At 43.9% G+C, this 23,701-nt stretch overlaps 1 protein-coding gene and 1 pseudogene across 1 annotated transcript; both read right to left on the bottom strand.

The window, feature by feature from the left end:
• Positions 1 to 201: 201 nt before the first annotated feature.
• On the bottom strand, positions 202 to 2,855 carry LOC123402942 (annotated as a pseudogene).
• Positions 2,856 to 20,629: 17,774 nt separating this feature from the next.
• Positions 20,630 to 22,760, bottom strand: LOC123452261 (probable pectinesterase 56). Its single transcript, XM_045128893.1, has 3 exons — positions 22,305 to 22,760; positions 21,840 to 22,034; positions 20,630 to 21,560 (listed from the first exon to the last, which is right to left on the bottom strand). Exons 1-3 carry the CDS (start codon positions 22,699 to 22,701, stop codon positions 21,022 to 21,024), a joined length of 1,131 nt encoding a protein of 376 aa, XP_044984828.1. The 5' UTR covers positions 22,702 to 22,760; the 3' UTR covers positions 20,630 to 21,021.
• Positions 22,761 to 23,701: the final 941 nt, after the last annotated feature.

Below are 23,701 nucleotides of genomic sequence, written 5' to 3'. Positions count from 1 at the left end.
GCGAACGCAGAAAACGTCGCGTCGACTGTATGCACCAGAACCTAGCACAGTTGATAGAATTTTCAACAACAAAGCGTAATATTTATATATTACTAAAACTGTATAATTATTATTACGTATAAAATGTTTAAACACAAAATATGATAAAATCATCTACTCCCGTAGTAAACTCAAACACGCATGAATCTCCTCTGATGTCATCTATTTCTTTCTCCTTGCAATCCTAATAACTTTATCTTTAATTTCCCCGAGTGTGTTCTTCAAAGCAAAAATCAATTGCCCTATCATTAGCTCCCTCGAACCATCAATTGATCTGTGCAAAGCAGCAAACAAATTATTTTAGTCCACTATAAATGTTCATAGTAAATAGTACTAATATTAGTTTTGTACCTGTGAAAAAGATCGATCCCATGTATCGCCATTCCAATTTTTAAAGCAATGAAGAACAAATAATCCACATGAGTTCCTGATACATGTAATTAACAATAAATAATTATGCATCACACACATATAATACATCAACGTTATATTCAACTACATACACCACCCATCTTCTTGTTGAGGCATGTCGTAGGTTTTAATAGGCCATGTGGATACATCCGAATACTGCACAGATCCGGTTGCATTTGCTTGTGCAATATCTGTTCCAATTTCTCTTCTCTAAAAATAGCAATAAAACACAAGAAACTTTCAATAAATAATGTAAACACACAATGGTTCCACAATGCAAATATGTATTAAAACATACCAAGTCCTCAACGAGTTTTCTAGTTGTACTGTCAAGTTCTTTTCCCATCAACGAGTCTAGAACCTAGAACTCCTCCTTTTTCTTATGCATGACGACCGTAATCCAATGGGTGTTATCCTTGTTGAGAGCCATATAAGTCTGCATAAAGAAAAAAAGAAAATATTAACTAGATCAATGCAACATTTTTAATAGTAGTGCATTATTTGTATACATTACAACCACAAGAACATACCTTAGGTGCTTTGAAATACTCGTTCATACACCTATTTACGGGTTCATTAGAATTTGACACTTTTTGATACTCATTACCGTTTACATTCTTATCCTTTCTATATTCAAGCAGCCACGTCACCCTCCAAGTAGGTATTATGTAACGTTCGTCTTTAGCTTCCTTCAACAAAAAAGATGAGTATGCATTCATAACCTGAAAATAATATAACAAATGTAATAATTGTACTTTGTTGTCAAATATAATGTTAAAAATATGAATAACTTACATCGCCGCTTATCCATTGGCGGTTCAGAATCTAACAAGCTCTCTCTGCAGTCAAAGCGTCGGTCACACCATCATTGAAAATTTGTGTAGCTTTATGTTTCTTTGAGCGTTCACATGCGCGTACAAACATAACACTCGATTTTATTACATCGACGTGAGCACTACTTTTCTTACCATCTACTTTATTAAACAATTCTGCAAATCACAAATTAAAATTAGTAAGCGTAACTCTACAATAAACTTTGTTCTACGAAAATAATATTGATTCATAACAATCTTACTCGCTTTGGCAGAAAGTTTTGCACGCTTGATGGGTTTAACAACAACAAAAGGAGACTTTATGGCTCTTGATGCAGTGCGTTTACGTTTGACAATCCCCTTTTCCACTTGCTCATCTACTCCATTGTAATGACCCGATTCATGTGATGAAATTTCATTTGTATCTAAAGACGTGACCGCCTTCTCATGTGATACCTCAGGTACTTCGATAGGATCACTCCAATCACCCTTGAAACTATTCAGATATTCTGGAGTGCAATAATAAGGTACATTACCTTCGTCATCGTCCTTTTGCTTATTAATTTTACCTTGAGAAGGTGTGCGATAGTTGTCCTAATCAGACTGATAAACAAACTCTTTATGACCAAATGCACCATCATTTGTAGATTCATTAATGTCACTATATAGATTCTCTTCTTCTTTCTCTATGTTACCGGTTCTATAGAACACACCGGTTTTGTTCATTTTCTCAATCATCCTCTAAAAAAAATATTTATTAACAAGAGTTATTTAAGTCAATGAAATACATTATGCACGATAGTAAAATAGTGTTGCGTCGTTACCCGTGCGCATAACTCTCGCAAGCGATGCATTTCCTTGCGTATTTCCTTCAGCTCATGCCAAATGTGGTCCATAACATTACTCGCGGAAGCCTCTGATGTGTTGCTCTCTTTCTTCTTTCCACTAATAGTAGATTTTTTAGTACTTGATTTTTTATTATTTTTTCAGCTTGTTCTTGAGCAATTTTTTTCACACTATACTCATATGTAATATTGTCATCAATCTACAAAAACAATAATTAGAGATCCATAATTATACATCTAATTTAGACAATAAGTCAAACCATGGAAATGTAACATTAAAAAATAAATTTAGAGAATATGGATTACCATTCCAACACCACGACCATAATCATAGTCGTATTTGTCTCTTTTCTCCGCGACAGGTTCCGTCCAGTTCCTCATCAAGGGGCTCATAAGTGACAACGGATCATATTTTGGACCTATAATTGGTTGTACTTTCTCCCAATAGGCATACTGCAATACACCAAATAATTTAAATAATATATATCATACTACGGTTGTATTATACGTGAGTAATAAATCGAATAATACATACCTGCAAAAAGGCAAGGTTTCCATGTGGCCATTCCCTCACACGGCCATCCTCTAGAACCTTTCCAATCTCCGATAGAAAGAATTTGAAAGTAAAATCGTTCCAGTTGAACTTACTTATCATCCTTTTGTCCTTAACTAAGGCATAATATTCCTTCGGAATATATTCATGGGAGACTGGTGCGATTACTGTTCCCAACAAAACTAGAAACGTCATTCGGACAAAGTCATCATCCGTGTTATCATTCTTCACAATTTTATTGATAAGATCATCAATCATGATCTTACCCTTTTTTGTGTCCACAAAATTAGTTGGTATTCTTTTCATACTTTTTTTTCCTTCTATTCTAATAAAACCAACTACATCAACTCCTTGATTTTTCAATCCAAAAATAGATAACACATCATCATGCCCTATTGAAATAAGGCCTTTACTACCAGCTGACTCTTGAACCATGAATTTTTTGTTATGCCGATTGTAGCCTTGGATCAAAAAGTGAAGTAAAAAATTCACGCATCTTAACGGACGGCATTTGTAACATGCCTTGCAAATCCGTCTCATAAAACGTAAATTTTTGACTTGCTGAAAGTTTATCAACAAGACTAACCCACTTCTCAACAGAACATGGAATCACACCGTCGATTTCCATCCTTCATAATTTAAACAATTTGTCACGTACGATGCAATTTACTTGATATTTCAATAATAACATGAACATTATAAACATACTTACCCAATTATAATGTCGATGAACGAAGAACGGACGGACGAACAGTGAAGGCCGCGGCGACGCACTGACGTACGGTCAATGCCGACAGCGACGGACGGTGAAGAACGACGGCGGACGGACGGACGACCGACGGCGGACGGATGGTGACGGTGATGGACGGCGATGCGCGAACGGACGGGCGACGGCCACGGTGACAGAGTTGTGATGGCGCGGCGTCGCGAGGGATGGAGGGCGGCGAGATCACGTCGGCGTACGGCTAGGCGTCGGGGGGTGGAGAGACCACGTCGGGTGCAGAGCGAGGCGTAGGGGCGCGGCGGCGGCGAGATCACGTCGTTGTGGCTAGGGTATGCAACGTCGCTAGTCCCCGCCGTCGTGGGAAAACAATATCACGACGTCGGGTGTATTTTTTTATTTTTTTTCCATATGAATATTTGCAAGTCTCCTACATGAAATATTTCCATATGAATTTGCAAGTCCCTTTCATGAAAAAAATTCATTTTTTTCACGTTTCACGATGAACTTCACAAGGCGGCACGTCAAATTTTAGAATTTTCTCACAATCCGTGCTTTTTCTATGAATTTTCATTCAAAAACCGGCACAAACAGATGCCGGACGTGACGCAACGTGCGTTTGGTCTCCGATTTCGTTGAAATTTTGCATGGCATCATTGCATGTCCATTCTCAGGTGCCGACAAAAGTTTGGTGAATTTCATGAATTCATGCATGTACTTCATGTGCAAGCCATGGGTGTCGGTATGGACGGAAGTGGTGCTACAACGTCATCTTGCAACTACCCTTCATGAAAAAATTTCATTTTCTTTTCACGCTTCACGATGAACTTCACAAGGCGGCACGTCAAATTTTAGAATTTTCTGATAATCCGTGCTTTTTTTTATGAATTTTCATTCAAAAACCGGTACAAACAGATGTCGGACGTGACGCAACGTGCGTTTGGTCTCCGATTTCGTTGAAATTTTGCATGGAATCATTGCATGTCCATTCTCAGGTGCCGTCAAAAGTTGGATGAATTTCATGAATGCATGCATGTACTTCATGTGCAACCCATGGGCGTCGGTATGGACGGAAGGGGTGATACAACGCCTTCTTGCAACTATCCTTCATGAAAAAATTTCATTTTTTTTTCCACGCTTCACGATGAACTTCACAAGGCGGCACGTCAAATTTTAGAATTTTCTGACAATCGGTGCTTTTTTTATGAATTTCCATTCAAAAACCGGCACAAACAGATGCCGGACGTGACGCAACGTGCGTTTGGTCTCCGATTTCGTTGAAATTTTGCGTGGCATCATTGCATCTCCATTCTGAGGTGCCGGCAAAAGTTGGGTGAATTTCATGAATGCATGCATGTACTTCATGTTTAAGAAAGATTATAAGTTATTTATATATTATTTAAAAAACTTATTTAAAATAATTTCATGAATGTTTATATCGTTTAAGAATTTTTTTACGTCTTAATATAATTTCATGAATGTTTATATCGTTTAAGAAATATTATAAGTTATTTATTTTTGTTTTTTTTTATTTTTGTAAATTTAAATATTTAGTTAATTAATGTAAACAATTTAAATATTTCAAATAAATAATAATAATAATAATAACAATGTAAACAATGAATTTAGATTCATAATAAACTTAGATAAAATTTCATAGTTCCCGATTACATTCGAACATAATTAAAAAACTAAAAATAAAATTTAATTAAACATTACTAATTATAAAAATCCTAATCTAATCGGAGTCGAGGTAGATGACGGTGGGCCCGTCCACCGCACCGTCGTCGTCGTCGTCGTCGTCGGAGCTGTTGGCGAGGGCGTCCCAGTCGACGTCGTCGTCAGGCGGCGGGTTTGCCGCCGCTGCCGCCGTCGCCTGGACCGCCGCCGCGATCTCCGCCTCTTCCCTCGCCGCCGCTGTCGCAGTCGCCTGCGACGCCCTCAGGGCGACGAGTAGCCCCGGCAAGTCATCGGGGTCGCCGTCCTCGCGGAGGATGAACTGCTCCGGCGGCACCTCGTACTCCGCCGGGATAGCCGGGGCCGCCACCGGGGCCGCCGGAGGTGGGTGGGGGATCGCCGCCCGACGGCGACGCGGGACGCCCTCGCCACTGCCGCCGCCTACCGACAACGCCTGATGACGTCGTTGTAGTTTTTCCCGTCCCAGAAGGCGTGCCGGCCGTGGGTGTTGTAGCAGCCACCCGGGTGGACCCGGAGCTGCTCCGGCGTCGCGGGGTTGGTCAGCGTCGGATAGCCGTCCTTGCAAATCCTCCAAGGTTTTGCAAGGCGGCAGCCCGACGGGACGAGGAGGCCGAAGTTGAACAACTCCTGCGTCAACGGCTTGTCGAGGCTTTGGGGCCCGTTGTGTTGGAAATATGCCCTAGAGGCAATAATAAATTAGTTATTATTATATTTCTTAGTTCATGATAATCGTTTATTATCCATGCTATAATTGTATTGATTGGAAACACAGTGCATGTGTGGATACATAGACAAAACAATGTCCCTAGTAAGCCTCTAGTTGACTAGCTCGTTGATCAAAGATGGTCAAGGTTTCCTGACCATAGGCAAGTGTTGTCACTTGATAACGGGATCACATCATTAGGAGAATCATGTGATGGACTAGACCCAAACTAATAGACGTAGCATGTTGATCGTGTCATTTTGTTGCTACTGTTTTCTGCGTGTCAAGTATTTGTTCCTATGACCATGAGATCATATAACTCACCGACACCGGAGGAATACTTTGTGTGTATCAATCGTCGCAACGTAACTGGGTGACTATAAAGATGCTCTACAGGTATCTCCGAAGGTGTTAGTTGAGTTAGTATGGATCAAGACTGGGATTTGTCACTCCGTGTGACGGAGAGGTATCTCAGGGCCCACTCGGTAATACAACATCACACACAAGCCTTGCAAGCAATGTGACTTAGTGTAAGTTACGGGATCTTGTATTACGGAACGAGTAAAGAGACTTGCCGGTAAACGAGATTGAAATAGGTATGCAGATACTAACGATTGAATCTCAGGCAAGTAACATACCAAAGGACAAAGGGAATGACATACGGGATTATATGAATCCTTGACACTGAGGTTCAAACGATAAGTTCTTCGTAGAATATGTAGGATCCAATATGGGCATCCAGGTCCCTCTATTGGATATTGACCGAGGAGTCTCTCGGGTCATGTCAACATAGTTCTCGAACCCGCAGGGTCTGCACACTTAAGGTTCGACGTTGTTTTATGCGTATTTGAGTTATATGGTTGGTTACCGAATGTTGTTCGGAGTCCCGGATGAGATCATGGACGTCACGAGGGTTTCCGGAATGGTCCGGAAATGAAGATTGATATATAGGATGACCTCATTTGATTACCGGAAGGTTTTCACAGTTACCGGGAATGTACCGGGAATGACGAATGGGTTCCGGGAGTTCACCGGGGGGGCAACCCACCCCGGGGAAGCCCATAGGCCTTGAGGGTTGCGCACCAGCCCTTAGTGGGCTGGTGGGACAGCCCAAAAGGGCCCTATGCGCATTGGAAGAAAAAATCAAAGAGAATGAAAAAAAGGAGGAGGTGGGAAGGGAAGGAAGGACTCCCACCCACCAAACCAAGTCCAACTCGGTTTGGGGGGGGGGAGACCTTCCCCCCTTGGCTCGGCCGACCCCCTTGGGGCTCCTTGAGCCCCAAGGCAAGGTCCCCTCTCTCCCACCTATATATACGGAGGTTTTAGGGCTGATTTGAGACGACTTTTCCACGGCAGCCCGACCACATACCTCCATGGTTTTTCCTCTAGATCGCGTTTCTGCGGAGCTCGGGCGGAGCCCTGCTGAGACAAGGTCATCACCAACCTCCGGAGCGCTGTCACGCTGCCGGAGAACTCTTCTACCTCTCCGTCTCTCTTGCTAGATCAAGAAGGCCTAGATCATCGTCGAGTTGTACGTGTGCTGAACGCGAAGGTGCCGTCCGTTCGGTACTAGATCGTGGGACTGATCGCGGGATTGTTCGCGGGGCGGATCAAGGGACGTGAGGACGTTCCACTACATCAACCGCGTTCACTAACGCTTCTGCTGTACGGTCTACAAGGGTACGTAGATCACTCATCCCCTCTCGTAGATGGACATCACCATGATAGGTCTTCGTGTGCGTAGGAAAATTTTTGTTTCCCATGCGATGTTCCCCAACAGTGGCATCATGAGCTAGGTTCATGCGTAGATGTCTTCTCGAGTAGAACACAAAAGTTTTTGTGGGTGGTGATGTGCGTTTTGCTGCCGTCCTTAGTCTTTTCTTGATTCCGCGGTATTGTTGGATTGAAGCGGCTTGGACCGGCATTACTCGTACGCTTACGAGAGACTAGTTTCATCGCTACGAGTAACCCCATTGCTCAAAGATGACTGGCAAGTGTGGGTTTCTCCAACTTTAGTTGAATCGGATTTGACCGAGGAGGTCCTTGGATGAGGTTAAATAGCAACTCATATATCTCCGTTGTGGTGTTTGCGTAAGTAAGATGCGATCCTACTAGATACCCATGGTTACCACGTAAAACATGCAACTACAAAATTAGAGGACGTCCAACTTGTTTTTGCAGGGTATGCTTGTGATGTGATATGGCCAACAATGTGATGTGATATATTGGATGTATGAGATGATCATGTTGTAATAGATAATATCGACTTGCACGTTGATGGTACGGCAACCGGCAGGAGCCATAGGGTTGTCTTTAAACTAACGTTTGTGCTTGCAGATGCGTTTACTATTTTGCTAGGATGTTGCTTTAGTAGTAATAGCATGAGTAGCACGACAACCCCGATGGCGACACGTTGATGGAGATCATGGTGTGACGCCGGTGACAAGAAGATCGTGCCGGTGCTTTGGTGATGAAGATCAAGAAGCACGTGATGATGGCCATATCATGTCACTTATGAATTGCATGTGATGTTAATCCTTTATGCACCTTATCTTGCATAGAACGACGGTAGCATTATGAGGTGATCTCTCACTAAAATTTCAAGACGAAATTGTGTTCTCCCCGACTGTGCACCGTTGCGACAGTTCTTCGTTTCGAGACACCACGTGATGATCGGGTGTGATAGACTCAACGTTCACATACAACGGGTGCAAAACAGTTGCACACGCGGAACACTCGGGTTAAGCTTGACGAGCCTAGCATGTGCAGACATGGCCTCAGAACACATGAGACCGAAAGGTCGAACATGAATCGTATAGTTGATATGATTAGCATAGAGATGCTTACCACTGAAACTATTCTCGACTCACATGATGATTGGACTTAAGATAGTGGATTTGGATCATGTACCACTCAAATGACTAGAGAGATGTACTTTTTGAGTGGGAGTTCTTAAGTAATATGATTAATTGAACTAATTGTCATGAACATAGTCTAATGGTCTTTGCGAATTACGATGTAGCTTGCGCTATAGCTCTACTGTTTTTTATATGTTCCTAGAGAAAATTTAGTTGAAAGTTGAAAGTAGCAAATTTTGCAGACTAAGTCTGTAAAACCGAGGATTGTCCTCGTTGCTGCGCAGAAGGCTTATGTCCTTAAATGCACCACTCGGTGTGCTGCACCTCGAGCGTCATCTATGGATGCTGTGAACATCCGACATACACGTTTCTGATGACTACACGATAGTTCAGTGCAAAATACTTAATGGCTTAGAAGCAAGGCGTCGAAAACGTTTTGAAACGTCACAGAACATAAGTGATGTTCTAAAGAGATGAAATTGTGATTTCATGCTTATGCCCTTGTTAAGAGGTACGAGACCTCCAACAAGATTCTTTGTCCACAAAGTAAAGGAGAAAAGCTCAATCGTTGAGCGTGTGCTCAGATTGTGTGAGTACGACAATCGCTTGAATCAAGTGGGAGTTAATCTTCCAGATGAGATAGTGATGGTTCTCCAAAGTCACTGCCAGCAAGCTGTGAGAGCTTCGTGATGAACTATAACATATCAAGGATAGATACAATGATCCTTGAGTGATTCGCGATGTTTGACACTGCGAAAGTAGAAATCAAGAAGGAGCATCAATAGTTGATGGTTAGTAAAACCACTAAGTTTCAAGAAAGGCAAGGGCTAGAAGGGATACTTCGTGAAACGGCAAAACCGTTGCTGCACTAATGAAGAGACCCAAGATTAAACCCAAACCCGAGACTAAGTGCTTCTGTAATGAGGGGAACAGTCACTAAGGCAGAGCAACTCTAGATACTTGGTAGATAAGAAGGCTGGCAAAAGTCGAAAGAAGTATATTTGATATGCATGATGTTGATGTGCACTTTACTAGTACTCCAAGTAGCATGAGGGTATTGGATACCGGTTCGGTTGCTAAGTAATTAATAACACGAAATGAAAGCTACGGAATAAACGGAGACTAGCTAAAGGCGAGGTGACGATACGTGTTGGAAGTGTTTCCAAGGTTGATATGATCAAACGTCGCACGCTCCTTCTACCATCGGGATTGGTGTTAAACCGAAATAATTGTTATTTGGTGCTTGCGTTAAGCATGAACATGATTGGATCGTGTTTATTGCAATACGATTATTCATTTAAAGAGAATAATGGTTATTCTATTTGCTTGAATAATCACCTTCAATGGTTTATTGAGTCTCGATCGTAGTGTTACACATGTTCATAATATTGGTGCCAAAAGATACGAGGTAATGATGTTAGTACCACTTGCTTGTGGCACTGCCGCTTGAGTCATGTTAGTATCAATTGCATGAAGAGACTCCATGCTGATGGATCTTTATACTCACTTGATTTTGAATCACTAGTGACATGCAAATCATACCACATGAGCAAGGCCTTGTTTTCATTGAGATGAAACAAGATAGTAACTTGTTGGAAGTGATACATTTTGATGTATGCAGTCCAATGGGTGCTGAGGCACGCAGTGGATATCATTATGTTCTTACTTCAATGACGATTTGAGTAGATACAAGAGTATTTACTTAATGAATCACAAGTCTGAAATATTGAAAAGTTCAATTCTGTTTCAGAGTGAAGTTCGTCGTAACAAGAGGATAAACTGTCTACGATATGATCATAGAAATGAATATCTGAGTTACAAGTTTTGGTACGCAGTTAAGATAATGTGGAAATTGTTTCGCAGTTCATGCCACCTGGAACATCATAGTGTGATGATGTGTCTGAACGTCATAGCCACGCACTATTTGGTATGGTGCATGCTATGATGTCTCTTATCGAATTACCACTATCGTTTATGGGTTATGCATTAGAGACAACCGCATTCACTTTAAATAGGGCACCGCGTATTTCCGTTGAGATGACACAGTATAGACTGAGGTTTAGAGAAATCTAAACTGTCGTTTCTTGAAAGTTTGGGGCTTCGACACTTATGTGAAAAAGTTTCAGTCTGATAAGCTCGAACCCAAAGCGGATAAATGCATCTTCATAGGATATCCAAAACAGTTGGGTACATCTCCTATCTCAGATCCAAAAGCAAAGTGTTTGTTTCTAGAAACGGATCCTTTCTCGAGGAAAGGTTTCTCTCGAAAGAATTGAGTGGGAGGGTAGTAGAACTTGATGAGGTTATTAAACCATCACTTCAACCAGTGTGTAGCAGGGCACAGGAAATTGTTCCTGTGGCGCCTACACCAATTGAAGTGGAAGCTGGTGATGGTGATCATCTAGCATTGGATCAAGTTACTACAAGCCTCATAGGTTGACAAGGTCGCGTACTACTGCAGAGTGGTACGGTAACCCTGTCTTGGAGGTCATGTTGTTGAGCAACAATGAACTTACGAGTTATGGAGAAAGCAATGGTGGGCCCAGATTCCGACAAATGGCTGGAAGCCATGAAATCCGAGAGAGGATCCATGTATGAAAACAAAGTGTAGACTTTGGAAGAACTACTTGATGGTCATAGGACTATTGAGTAAGGATGGATCTTTAAAAGGAAGACAGACGACGATGGTGATAAGTTACTATTAAGAAAAGCTCGACATGTCGCAAAGATGTTTTCGACAAGTTCAAACAGTTGACTATGATGAGACTTTCTCACTCGTAGCAATGCTAAAAGTCTATTAGAATTATGTTAGTAGTTGCGGCATTATTTATGAAATATTGCACGTAGGATGTCAAAACATTGTTTCCTCGACGGTTTCCTTGAGCAAACATTGTATGTGATACAACCAGGAGGTTTTGTCGATCCTAAAGATACTAGCAAGTATGCAAGCTCCAGTGATCCTTCAAAGGACTGGTGCAAGCATCTCGGAGTTGGAATATACACTTTGATGAGGTGATCAAAGATTTTGGGTTTGTACAAGGTTTATGAGAAACTTGTATTTCCAAAGAAGTGAGTGGGAGCACTATAGAATTTCTGATAAGTATATGTGGTTGACATATTGTGGATCACAAGTAATGTAGAATTTCTGTAAAGCATACAAGGTTGTTTGAAAGGAGTTTTCAAAGGAATACCTGGATTGAGCTACTTGAACGTTGAGCATCAAAGATCTATGGAGATAGATCGAAAGCGCTTAATGAAAGTTTCAACAAGATGCATGCCTTGACAAATTTTTTGAAGGAGTTCAAAATAGATCAGCAAAGAAGGAGTTCTTGGTTGCGTTGTAAGGTGTGAATTTGAGTAAGACTCAAAACCCGACCACGGCAGAATAAAGAGAATAGACGAAGGTCGTCTTCTATGCCTTAGTCGTAGACTCTAAAGTATGCCATGCTGAGTACCGCACTTGATGTGTGCCTTGCAGCAAGTCTGTACACAGAGTGATCCAGGATTGAATCACTGATCAGCGGTCAAAGTTATCCTTAGTAACTAAATAGACTAAGGAATTTTTCTCGATTATGGAGGTGGTTAAAGAGTTCGTCGTAAAGGGTTACGTCGATACAAGCTTTGACACTAATCCAAATAACTATGAGTAGTGAAACGGATTCGTATAGTAGAGTAGATATTTGGAGCATTTCCGAATAGCATGTAGTAGCAGCATCTGTAAGATGACATAAAGATTTGTAAAGAACGCACGGATCTGAAAGTTTCAGAACCGTTGACTAAAACCTCTCTCACGAGCAAGACGTGACCAGACCCCAGAACTATATGGGTGTTGGATTCGTTGAAATCACATGGTGATGTGAACTAGATTATTGACTCTAGTGCAAGTGGGAGATTGTTGGAAATATGCCCTAGAGGCAATAATAAATTAGTTATTATTATATTTCTTAGTTTATGATAATCGTTTATTATCCATGCTATAATTGTATTGATTGGAAACACAGTGCATGTGTGGATACATAGACAAAACACTGTCCCTAGTAAGCCTCTAGTTGACTAGCTCGTTGATCAAAGATGGTCAAGGTTTCCTGACCATAGGCAAGTGTTGTCACTTGATAACGGGATCACATCATTAGGAGAATCATGTGATGGACTAGACCCAAACTAATAGACGTAGCATGTTGATCGTGTCATTTTGGTGCTACTGTTTTCTGCGTGTCAAGTATTTGTTCCTATGACCATGAGCTCATATAACTCACTGACATCGGAGGAATACTTTGTGTGTATCAAACGTCGCAACGTAACTGGGTGACTATAAAGATGCTCTACAGGTATCTCCGAAGGTGTTAGTTGAGTTAGTATGGATCAAGACTGGGATTTGTCACTCCGTGTGACGGAGAGGTATCTCAGGGCCCACTCGGTAATACAACATCACACACAAGCCTTGCAAGCAATGTGACTTAGTGTAAGTTACGGGATCTTGTATTACGGAACGAGTAAAGAGACTTGCCGGTAAACGAGATTGAAATAGGTATGTGGATACTAACGATCGAATCTCGGGCAAGTAACATAATGAAGGACAAAGGGAATGACATACGGGATTATATGAATCCTTGACACTGAGGTTCAAACGATAAGTTCTTCGTAGAATATGTAGGATCCAATATGGGCATACAGGTCCCGCTATTGGATATTGACCGAGGAGTCTCTCGGGTCATGTCAACATAGTTCTCGAACCCGCAGGGTCTGCACACTTAAGGTTCGACGTTGTTTTATGCGTATTTGAGTTATATGGTTGGTTACCGAATGTTGTTCGGAGTCCCGGATGAGATCACGGACGTCACGAGGGTTTCCGGAATGGTCCGGAAATGAAGATTGATATATAGGATGACCTCATTTGATTACCGGAAGGTTTTCGGAGTTACCGGGAATGTATCGGGAATGACGAATGGGTTCCGGGAGTTCACCGGGGGGGCAACCCACCCCGGAGAAGCCCATAGGCCTTGAGGGTGGCGCACCAGCCCTTAGTGGGCTGGTGGGACAGCCCAAAAGGGCCTTATGCGCATTGGAAGAAAAAATCAAAGAGAAAGAAAAAAAAAGGAGGAGGTGGGAAGGGAAGGAAGGACTCCCACCCACCAAACCAAGTCCAACTCGGTTTGGGGGGGGGACCTTCCCCCCTTGGCTCGGCCGACCCCCTTGGGGCCCAAGGCAAGGTCCCCTCTCTCCCACCTATATATACGGAGGTTTTAGGGCTGATTTGAGACGACTTTTCCACGGCAGCCCAACCACATACCTCCACGATTTTTCCTCTAGATCGCGTTTCTGCGGAGCTCGGGCGGAGCCCTGCTGAGACAAGGTCATCACCAACCTCCGGAGCGCCGTCACGCTGCCGGAGAACTCTTCTACCTCTCCGTCTCTCTTGCTGGATCAAGAAGGCCGAGATCATCGTCGAGTTGTACGTGTGCTGAACGCGGAGGTGCCGTCCGTTCGGTACTAGATCGTGGGACTGATCGCGGGATTGTTCGCGAGGCGGATCGAGGGACGTGAGGACGTTCCACTACATCAACCGCGTTCACTAACGCTTCTGCTGTACGGTCTACAAGGGTACGTAGATCACTCATCCCCTCTCGTAGATGGACATGACCATGATAGGTCTTCGTGTGGGTAGGAAAATTTTTGTTTCCCATGCGACGTTCCCCAACACGTTGCTCTCCGGCGCGCCGCCGCCGGAGCTGCTGCCGCCGGCATGGTCCATCGCCGGGTCGTCGGAGAACGGGGAAGGAGGAAGAGAGCTTCGGGGCGACGGGGACCTGCGGCTGAACGACGAAGAGCGGGGGAGAGAAGGGGAGCAGGGGAGCGACGGGTGTGCCGACGAGCCGCGGGACGACGGGTATATATAGCGCCGCGACAGGAGGGGAGGCGACGGGGCAGCTGGCCGGCGTAACTCCCCTGGAGTGAATGCGCGTCGCCTCGGGAGCCGTCGAACCAACGGGCCAGCGGCGACGGCCTCGGGAACCGACGCGACTGGGCTCTGACGACGGGGCCGCCATTAATGGCGTCGCCTCGGGAGACGTCGAACCAACGGGCTAACGGCGGCATCTGATGACGCTGACGCGGTGGTTAATGGCGGCGGCTTCGGGAACCGACGCGTCGAGCTGGCGACGCGGTGGTTAATGGCGGCGGCTTCGGGAACCGACGCGGACTGGCGACGCAGCGCGGGATTAATGGCGGCGGCGTCGGGATCCGACGTGAACTAACGATGCAACGCGGAATTAATGTCGTGGTCTCAGGAACCGACGGATTGACCGCGGTCAGACGGACGTGGCGTCGCCACGTCGCAGCGGGCTGGGACGCGGGTACGACGCGGGTACGGGGCTCCTGTACGTCGCCCTTTCATCAGCTGGCACCCGTCGGGCTGACGCGCGTACGTCGGGACGGGGAAAAGACAATCCTACCCTTTGTTACGAAGGGGTATCGTTTAATCTCAGCCGTTCTTGTGTTTGGGGGGTTGTACCGAAGAAGAAGTGTAAAAAAGCAAAGAGGGAGACTACAGATGAATCTGCCAGTAATTGATCTTGAAATGCAAGGATTGCCCCTCTCAAGTGCTATAAAACCTTTTTCTACCAAGGCATAAGTATTGGTCCTCTGAAAAGCAAAATAAATGTTCTGCAGCCAAGGTGCATCTGCAGCTTGTGTACAGTCTACTCTTTAAACAGTACCTCATCTCCTTTTTTGATAGCATGCCCCGCCTTAATCATAACTTCAAGCATTCGATCTTTGAAACGCCAATGCAGGAAACAGTTAGCATCAGGTGAGTGATTCAGCATATCTGGAGCGAAAAGAGAAATTGTAAGTCATCTTTCAGGCTTGCAGTTCTAAATTTTGTGACCACGATTTCAAACCAATTCATATGCTAGAATTATGAAATAATGAACAATCATACAGTATTCACCGATACAAATACACAAATAAGAAAGTGTAAGTATTTACTAAAAGAGTTTTTTTTTCAGACTGAAAATAGTTAAATTGGTGAAAGAAGAATAAACATTAAACAAGTACCGGCATAAGGAGCCAGGACATTTGCATCTTGAATGAGAGCTCCCATTCTCATATTCAAGTTGAAAGAGCGAGACTGAACAATGCTCAATGCCCAGAGAAATCTCTCGTGGTCAGGGGCAAGCCGCTTTAGCTTGAGAGGGATTGCTTTATGCTGGACATTACCCATCAAGCTAGTGTTAGAGGTATCCAAGCCAGCAAAGTGGATAAAATAGCACAAAAGTGTACCAGTGTTAGAGCTATCGCGATTCTGACAACTTTGGCTGCGGTCGAGCAGAGGAATGATGAAACAGCTGGTATCGATCCGGAGTTTGTTGCACTATATGGAGAAGCGGCCAAGGCTCATGGCATGTCTATTGATGAGTACTTAAACCATATGTAGGAATTCGCTGACATAACATATGTGTATCGGCACGGGTCTCTTTTCGTCAAACCTGAGTTAGTTAACGAGCTACCAACAAAAATGCGAAGATTGCATGACTCGTACATGCGAGCATATGCTGAACAGCAAAGCTGGATCTACTGTGCATATAAAAACGAGCATTTTGGGCATAGAGATGGCGTGCTAATGATTGAATTCGACGAATTATTTCAGTTATACAAACAAGACGCCCTCGACAAATCTATCATCGGTGCTTATTGTTTGTAAGTATTATTTATTTATGTCATTAAGTCTTACTCAGCTCAAACGTTGCATGTATAATCTTACTCATCACTATATTGGTTTTGCAGAATGAAGATTCTCGAATGCAAAAGAGGATGAATATATGATATTGGATTCATTGACCCATATTTCATTCATGAAAAAAGTCTCGCACTGGATCCCAGCAAGACAGAGAATAACTTGGTACAAGGGTTAAGGTTTTCCGCTAACAAAAGGGAAATACTGTTTTCTTACAACTTCAAGTGAGTGTTACTATACACACATTCTATTTTCTCTTACTCGATGTTATTAGGTGTAAATTTGACTCATTATGCGTGCGCAGGTTCCACTTTATTCTGTTAATCATTGTACCTGACGAGGTGCTAGTAGAACTCATGAACCCAAAACGCACACCCCTTGCTGAGTGGGCGAGCATGCAGGAATGCCTCCAGAGGTAATTTCAATCATTATGGCACTATATCGACAACTTTTCTTTCATTTCCTGATAACAAGTAATTAATAAAGAACTCCATTATTCATTCCCAGGGCTTGAAAACGGTTCACCGTCAAGTGTCGGGGTGTTTAGAAGCCAGAGCTTACATTTAAACAAATGGATGTAAGTAACTACTAGCTAGATCCGCGCATCACTTTATTCTAGTTTCAATACCATTATCATTCTTGATTATGTTTTTGATTGAACTCTAATCTCGTAAAGTTCTTGAGGCAGGAACATGAGAACAATTTATGTGGATACTATGTTTGCGAGTTCATTCTCCAGACGACCCATGAGACGGGCAAAAATCGGAACATAAAAAAATTGAAGTACGATAAACAATACTCACAACTTTATTTTATTACCGTCAATTGTGTTCGGTTTCATTGATATATATTGACCCCTTCTTTAAATTAGATCGAACGGTTGTGGGACGGTCTTTTACCATAGGAATGTGTACGAGCAATTCAAGAGGAAATTGTTGGATTCTTAGATGCAGAGGTCCTAGATGTGAAGGAAGAATATTTATTGCCCGTCGATGCAATTCAGATGAAATATTAAAATGTAAAAGAGATGCATATGTGCATGTAACTCGTGTCTATGTGCAATATAGATGGTGTAATATATACGTGACGATGATGTGCAATATAGTTGTTCCTTTATTATTATGTATGCACCATCCAATTTAGTGCAAAACAAGAATTAAAAAGTGCCCAAAACAAATAAATGGGAAAAATAGGGGGCAGCAAAATAGCCCCATCCAATTTAGTGCAAAACCCTAAACACTGAAAAGTGCTCAAAAAAAAGGCAGTGAAGCATTAGGCCCGCTTTGTTAGCCCCGGTTCGTGAACCGGGGCTAAAGGCCCAACCAAACCGGGGCTATAGCCCCTTATTCTACTAGTGATGCCTTGAATTAGAAATAAAAGATAATTCAAAAGAATTGGGTTCATTCGACGGATATGAAGGAACACCGTGCTGTCAAACGGAACCATATGGCCTCTACGCGAAATTTGTTGAGCAGGTGAGCATGCCAATGGTAGGCATCTGTGCTAGGTATGAACGACTTCGTATGCAAGCTGCGACACGCCCGGCCATTTATCGGCCTTTTTTTACCAAGAAAACTCAAAAGAAATTCGCAAAACTTGTTGAAAATCCAAGAAACTTGGTATGGTGCCATGAATTGGTCATACAATGCCATGAAAAATGTGTTCACAAAATTAAAATATGTCCGGGGAGTTTCAAATAGCGTTCCCGCTTTTCAAAAAAAAAATGGAATTCTACACACTTACAAATTTTTTATGGTAAATTAAGAAAATAGTTTCAACTTTTTGTTTGTATTTTTCTGATTTTTAATTCCTAATTTGTAATGTTTTTCGAGAACATTGGTCTAAAAAATCAAACAATGTGTTCATTGTCTCCACTTGCTCCGTGGTTTATTGCCAAAAAAATAGCTATTCTCTCAGCATGCATGCATTTTGATTGATTAATTCTGTAAAAGAGCATTCTTTCAAAGGGCCTCCCCAAGCTTGCTTAGCTTACTTTTTAGTATGCTCGATCGATTGATCTTTATATAATTTCGAAAACGTTAGTTAGCGTTTTGTACTTGCCTTAATTGGGTTAATTAGGAGTGGAAGTGTTATCAAACGGCCGGCCACCGTGCACGCATCAAGTATACTTCCTTGGTTCCTAAATATAAGTCCTTTTAAACATTTCAACATGGGACAAAATATATACGAAGCAAAATGAATGAACTTACATTACAAAATATGTCTGCATACATCCGTATGTAGTTTAATATATAGTGAAATATCTAAAAAGACTTATATTTAAAAACGAAGGGAATACATTACTGGCACGGCATTGCTGAACAGGCCCGGGCCCACAGTGGTGCCACATGTGCAGCCCGCACAGGGCCCACGATTTTGGGGGGCCCCAATATATATATATATATATATATATATATATATATATATATATATATATATATATATATAGCATATACCATATAGTTGTATTAAGAAAAAGTCAAAAAACGCTGGATGTCGTGGCCTGGTCGTGGACTCGTGGGCGATGCGCGCCGTGGCGCCTCGAGCAAGCTGGGCGCTTGGGCCAGTGGGCCGTTTGCCTCGAGCGACCTGGGCCAGTGGGCAGGTGCGTAGCAGCGTAGATCTCCCGTCTCCCAAACGTGATCAGGTGCGTAGCAGCGTAGGTCTCCCGTCTCCCAAACGTGATCGGATCTACACAAGTACTGTCATGCAACACATCTATATATATGTACGTAATTGGTGCGCAGGTCTCCTGGTCTATGTAGACGACGCACGTCGCACGGATCCCATCGATCTGTAGACGAGTAGACGACGCACCATCGCCTGGTCTCTGAAGGATACGCGCCGGCGCCGGCAGGCCATCGGGAAAGCTTGTGATCGGCTCGTCGCCTTTGTCGTTCGCATCATTACTGATCACTTCATCTGTTCATCAGATCGACCCCGCGATCCGATTCAGGCCGCCGCCGACAGTCGTCGGATCGATCCCAGTTCATCCGTGCAGGACCCAAAATTAGGTGAGTTAGACACTTCGTCTAAGTATCAAACATTGATGCATGATCTCCAATTAATATATGCTACTGTATAACTTTAATTTCATCGTGTTCATCTTTTTAATCTTGTGTTTCAATAATATAGATTTGAGTCATCATGGGAAAACATCAGTCTGGTGCCTATAAGCGCAAGAGAAAAGCGAAAGAACAAAGTTTAATTAATAAATCTTATAAAGGCGGCATGGAGTTCTGTTGACCATTCCTGTGACAGTTGCATCGGCAGAAAGAAGTTTTTCTAAATTGAAACTATTGAAATCATATATGCGTACTACTATGACACAACAAAGACTCAATGATTTGGCCACAATAGCACTTGAGAGCGAAGTCTTGGAGAAGATTGATTACGAGGATATCATTGAAGATTTTATTTCAAAGAATACTGAAAGAATGAGGATGTTCAAATAAATAGCAATCAGGAGTTGCATAGGTTTGCCTTTTTTATATGTCCAATTTTATGTAAGAAATTATATTATATACATTATATTTTTTTCTACGAGATATATATACATTATAATTGCTTGTTAGTTCATATTTTTTATGAGATAGGGCCTCATTTTTCCGTTCCGCACGGGGCCCCAGATTTTGTCGGCCCGGCCCTATTGCTGAAAACCAAGCACTGAGATAGTCTTGTGCACAATTATCAACACATAAGGATCAATCTTTCTAAAATGAAGGTGCACATACTTTCACCCACAAAAAAAGGTCGATCATACTTAGGTGTCAAGAACCAATGCATCTGATCTTCAGAAGAAGAAGAAAAAAACAATGCATCTAGATTTATTTATTTTTTGTTTATGCAGGGAACCAGTGCATCTAGTTTGTTAGCAGAGGAGATGCGTGAGCTTGACTAGCTAGTGTATGTATTTTCAAACAAGATGCATGCATGAAAATTATTTTGTTCCCTTTGCTGTTGGTTCCTTTTTCTTGAGTAAATAATTAAATCAATAGCATGCATTTACTCAGTGGCGGTGCCAGGATCCAATATTTGTGATGTCACATTAGCTTGTGTAATCAGCTTCCTGAAGTAGTTTGTTGTAATATGCATTGCCTATAGTGACTTGATTTACCAATTTCCTGTGTAGTCATATGACTACACAGCTACAAACGTGGCTTCGCCACTGCATTTACTGTACAAAGAAAGAAATCCATCACAAGCAAACACATTATTTATCACAAACATCACCAACACAAATACTAGCTCAACAATGGATACATCACAGGTCTGATCACACGCACAAACAACACTGAACACAAGTTTACTATGGACTGCTGCCCTAGCTCGTAGCTAGCTAGGGGGTCCCACTCCCATCCCATGCATGCAGTGTTCTTACGTTACTTTATTGGGCCAATGGTGCTCAGAAGCTAGCTAATTGGCCGACTGACAGCTGAAGAATCCATCACATCCTCCTCGACACATTCTCGTACAATACTGATGCAGTACTGCATGCTACTCCTGCTGCTCTACTACCACTATACTTACTACAGGTACAACAAATAACACGATATTCCACTAGAGAAACAAACAGATTGCTCCTCAAATTAACTCAAACGGCAGCAGCAGGCAGAGGCAGGTAGGATGGATGGATGCACGGGAGGCTACTCACCATCACGGAGGCCAAGATAGTGTGGGACCCCTGTCTGGGGAAGCCAGGCGCCTCCCTGGATGAACCTCCCCGGCGTGTACAGCCTAGCTTGTGCCTCGCTGAGGCGATAGAACCCATGCCAGTCGACGCGGTGGTCGACATTGGCGCCGGCGCCGTAGTTTCCGAATTCGCCATAGAAAATGTGGTCCTCGTGGCCAGGCTTGACGCCGCCTTTTACGCGTTCCGTGGGCTTGTCCTTGTTCCAAGCCACCCACCCGTCCGCGTGGATGATGTCGTCGATGCTGCATAACATGTACACCACGGTTGCATGATCTTTCCAGGGACGCCCCAGGTAAGTCTGCACGCCCTTAAGACTCTCCCCGGGCGCTGTGGTGATGTTGCAGTTCTGCAGCACGAACCCTGAACCACCGAGATGTGCTTCGCGGCCTTGAGCGGTGATGATGTCGTGTTCGCCCAGAACCGGCCGGCGTGCGTAGATGAGGCAGTCCTGGAACACGGCTGTCGCGTCACCGAATATGAAATCGATTGTACCTGCTCATGGTTTGTTTTCATTTTCAGTAAGATTTCAATTAAATTCACTGAATTTTATTAATTTCAGTAGACACTCAAATATTACGTTTCGACTCAACAATTCCAGTAGACGCTGAAATATTACGTTTCGACTCAACAATTTCAGTAGTACACTGGAAATCAAATATTTTTCGAAAACTCAAGTGAATATTTCGGTCCTTTGGCCGAATTACCGAATTTCGTTTGGTGCTGAATTTTCTTTTCTAGTAAACTGGAATTGAAAACCATGCATTCATGTACCTGATATTTCGCACTCGCGGTAAAACTGGAGGAATTGTTTAGCCATAAGGGTGTCTTGATACCCTTGGATTTGGCAGCGGTAGAAGACGGATTGGTTCGACTCGACGAGGAGAGCTGCGGCTTGATGGTCATCCGGGTCACCGGCTGTGTTCCTGATCGTCACGTCGCGTGCCAAGAACCGGTCTCCCATCACAGCTGCAACAAAAACAAAAACAAAAAGGACAAGAATAGTTAGTGCACGTGTCTTACCAAAGAAGAAGAAGAAGAAGAAGAAGGAGGAGGATAAGGATAAGGAGAAGAAGGGGAAGGAGAAGGAGAAGGAGGAGAAGAAGAAGAAGAAGAAACCTAGTCTGTACATGCATGTAGTGAAATTCTGAAAGAGCTAGTAGCAAGAGTAGTATTTATTAAGTATATATGCCAAGGGAGAAAGAGCTACTGTACTTAATTAGTGTGGCGCGTGCTTACTTAATGTGGCAGACTCTGTCACGATGTGACCGGTTTTGTTGGATAACCTCCCCGTGATGATTGTCCGCCCCATGCCGTCGCCCAGCAGCACGACATCTTCGGATTGGACGAGGATGTGCTCGTCGTACGTACCTTGCATGACGTAGATGATGAAGTGTTCTTGTCTGACTCTGGGCTTGGCCGCCAGCACCATCGCCTCAGCGATGGTGGCAACGTCGCCGGCGCCCACCTTGGAGACCCTCACGTCCGGCTTGAGCCGGCGGACGGGGGTGCTCAGGATGCCGCGGTGGTGGTGGTGCTTTCCTCCGCCGAGGACCCCAGGAGCGGCCGTGGTGGTTGCGTCCAAGCCCACGACCACGAGAACAAGGAGCAGCTTCAACGTGGTAGGCAACGCCATGGCTGGCGGGCGCTCGCTCTCTTGGACGGACTTGGTTGTGACTTGTGGCAGTGGCAGTGGCAGTGGCAGTGTGTGGATGAAGGAATCGGATGTGGCTCTTGCTTTAAGTAGAGGGGGAGGGAGGAAGCAGCTGGCCGGCTCAATATACATACGTAGGAGTACCCAGTATTGTACGCTTTGTGTGTGTGTGTGTGAGAGAGAGAGAGGGGGGGGGGGGGGGGTTGGATACATGAGCCCTCATTTGTTCTGCTTCCATTCAATTCAATTAGACTGGCACGACACAACACACAAAATCAATTAAGTAGGCAGGCAGGCAGGCATGCATGCACTTCTGGCTTCCATTCGATCAAGCCTTTGCATACGTATAATGAGCTACCTAGATACGTATAGAGCGCTGTTGCTATCTAGCTCCATCGGGCAAGAATCTTCACCCGAAACTCTCTCATGCGGGACGTCTTCAAGAAAAAAAACGACACCGTTGTCGCCGGCGCAAAAGCACGGAGCTTTCGCTCAGCACCCCACCCATGCCACCGAGGCCCTAGAGCGAACGCGACGTCCCCAAACTCCAGATCCATATCTCGGAGATGTCCAACAAAGGATGCGCCCGAGCCACCAACCGCTACCCCTTTTGTAACCCGCACGACCAAGACGGAAGCCACCACCGTCGTCATGGTGCCCGCTAGAGAGCTAACCATGCGAACCGCCATCCGGAGCCGCCGTCCCGACATCCATGTCCAAGACCTCACCCACCGCCCACACCATAGAGTAGCGACCACGATAGTAAAAGGGCCCACTTTTCACTCCTAGCCCGGCATGAGCGACGGAGGCTGGGCCGGCGCCATCATAGTAGGGGTCCCAGCCCCATGTGCCCATCTAGTCCCGGAGGACTCGGGGAGACACACCCCCGTGACCCTCGAGGGCCGTCGCCGAGCACACTTGAACGGCGCCATTTTCGTCGCCCTTGACTCCGTGTGGCCTGGCGGTATCGTGAAGTCCTAAC

Source organism: Hordeum vulgare, chromosome 1H (genome assembly GCF_904849725.1).
Source record: "Hordeum vulgare subsp. vulgare chromosome 1H, MorexV3_pseudomolecules_assembly, whole genome shotgun sequence".
NCBI classification, from domain to species: domain Eukaryota; kingdom Viridiplantae; phylum Streptophyta; class Magnoliopsida; order Poales; family Poaceae; genus Hordeum; species Hordeum vulgare.
This window is presented reverse-complemented; position numbering and strand designations above follow the sequence as displayed.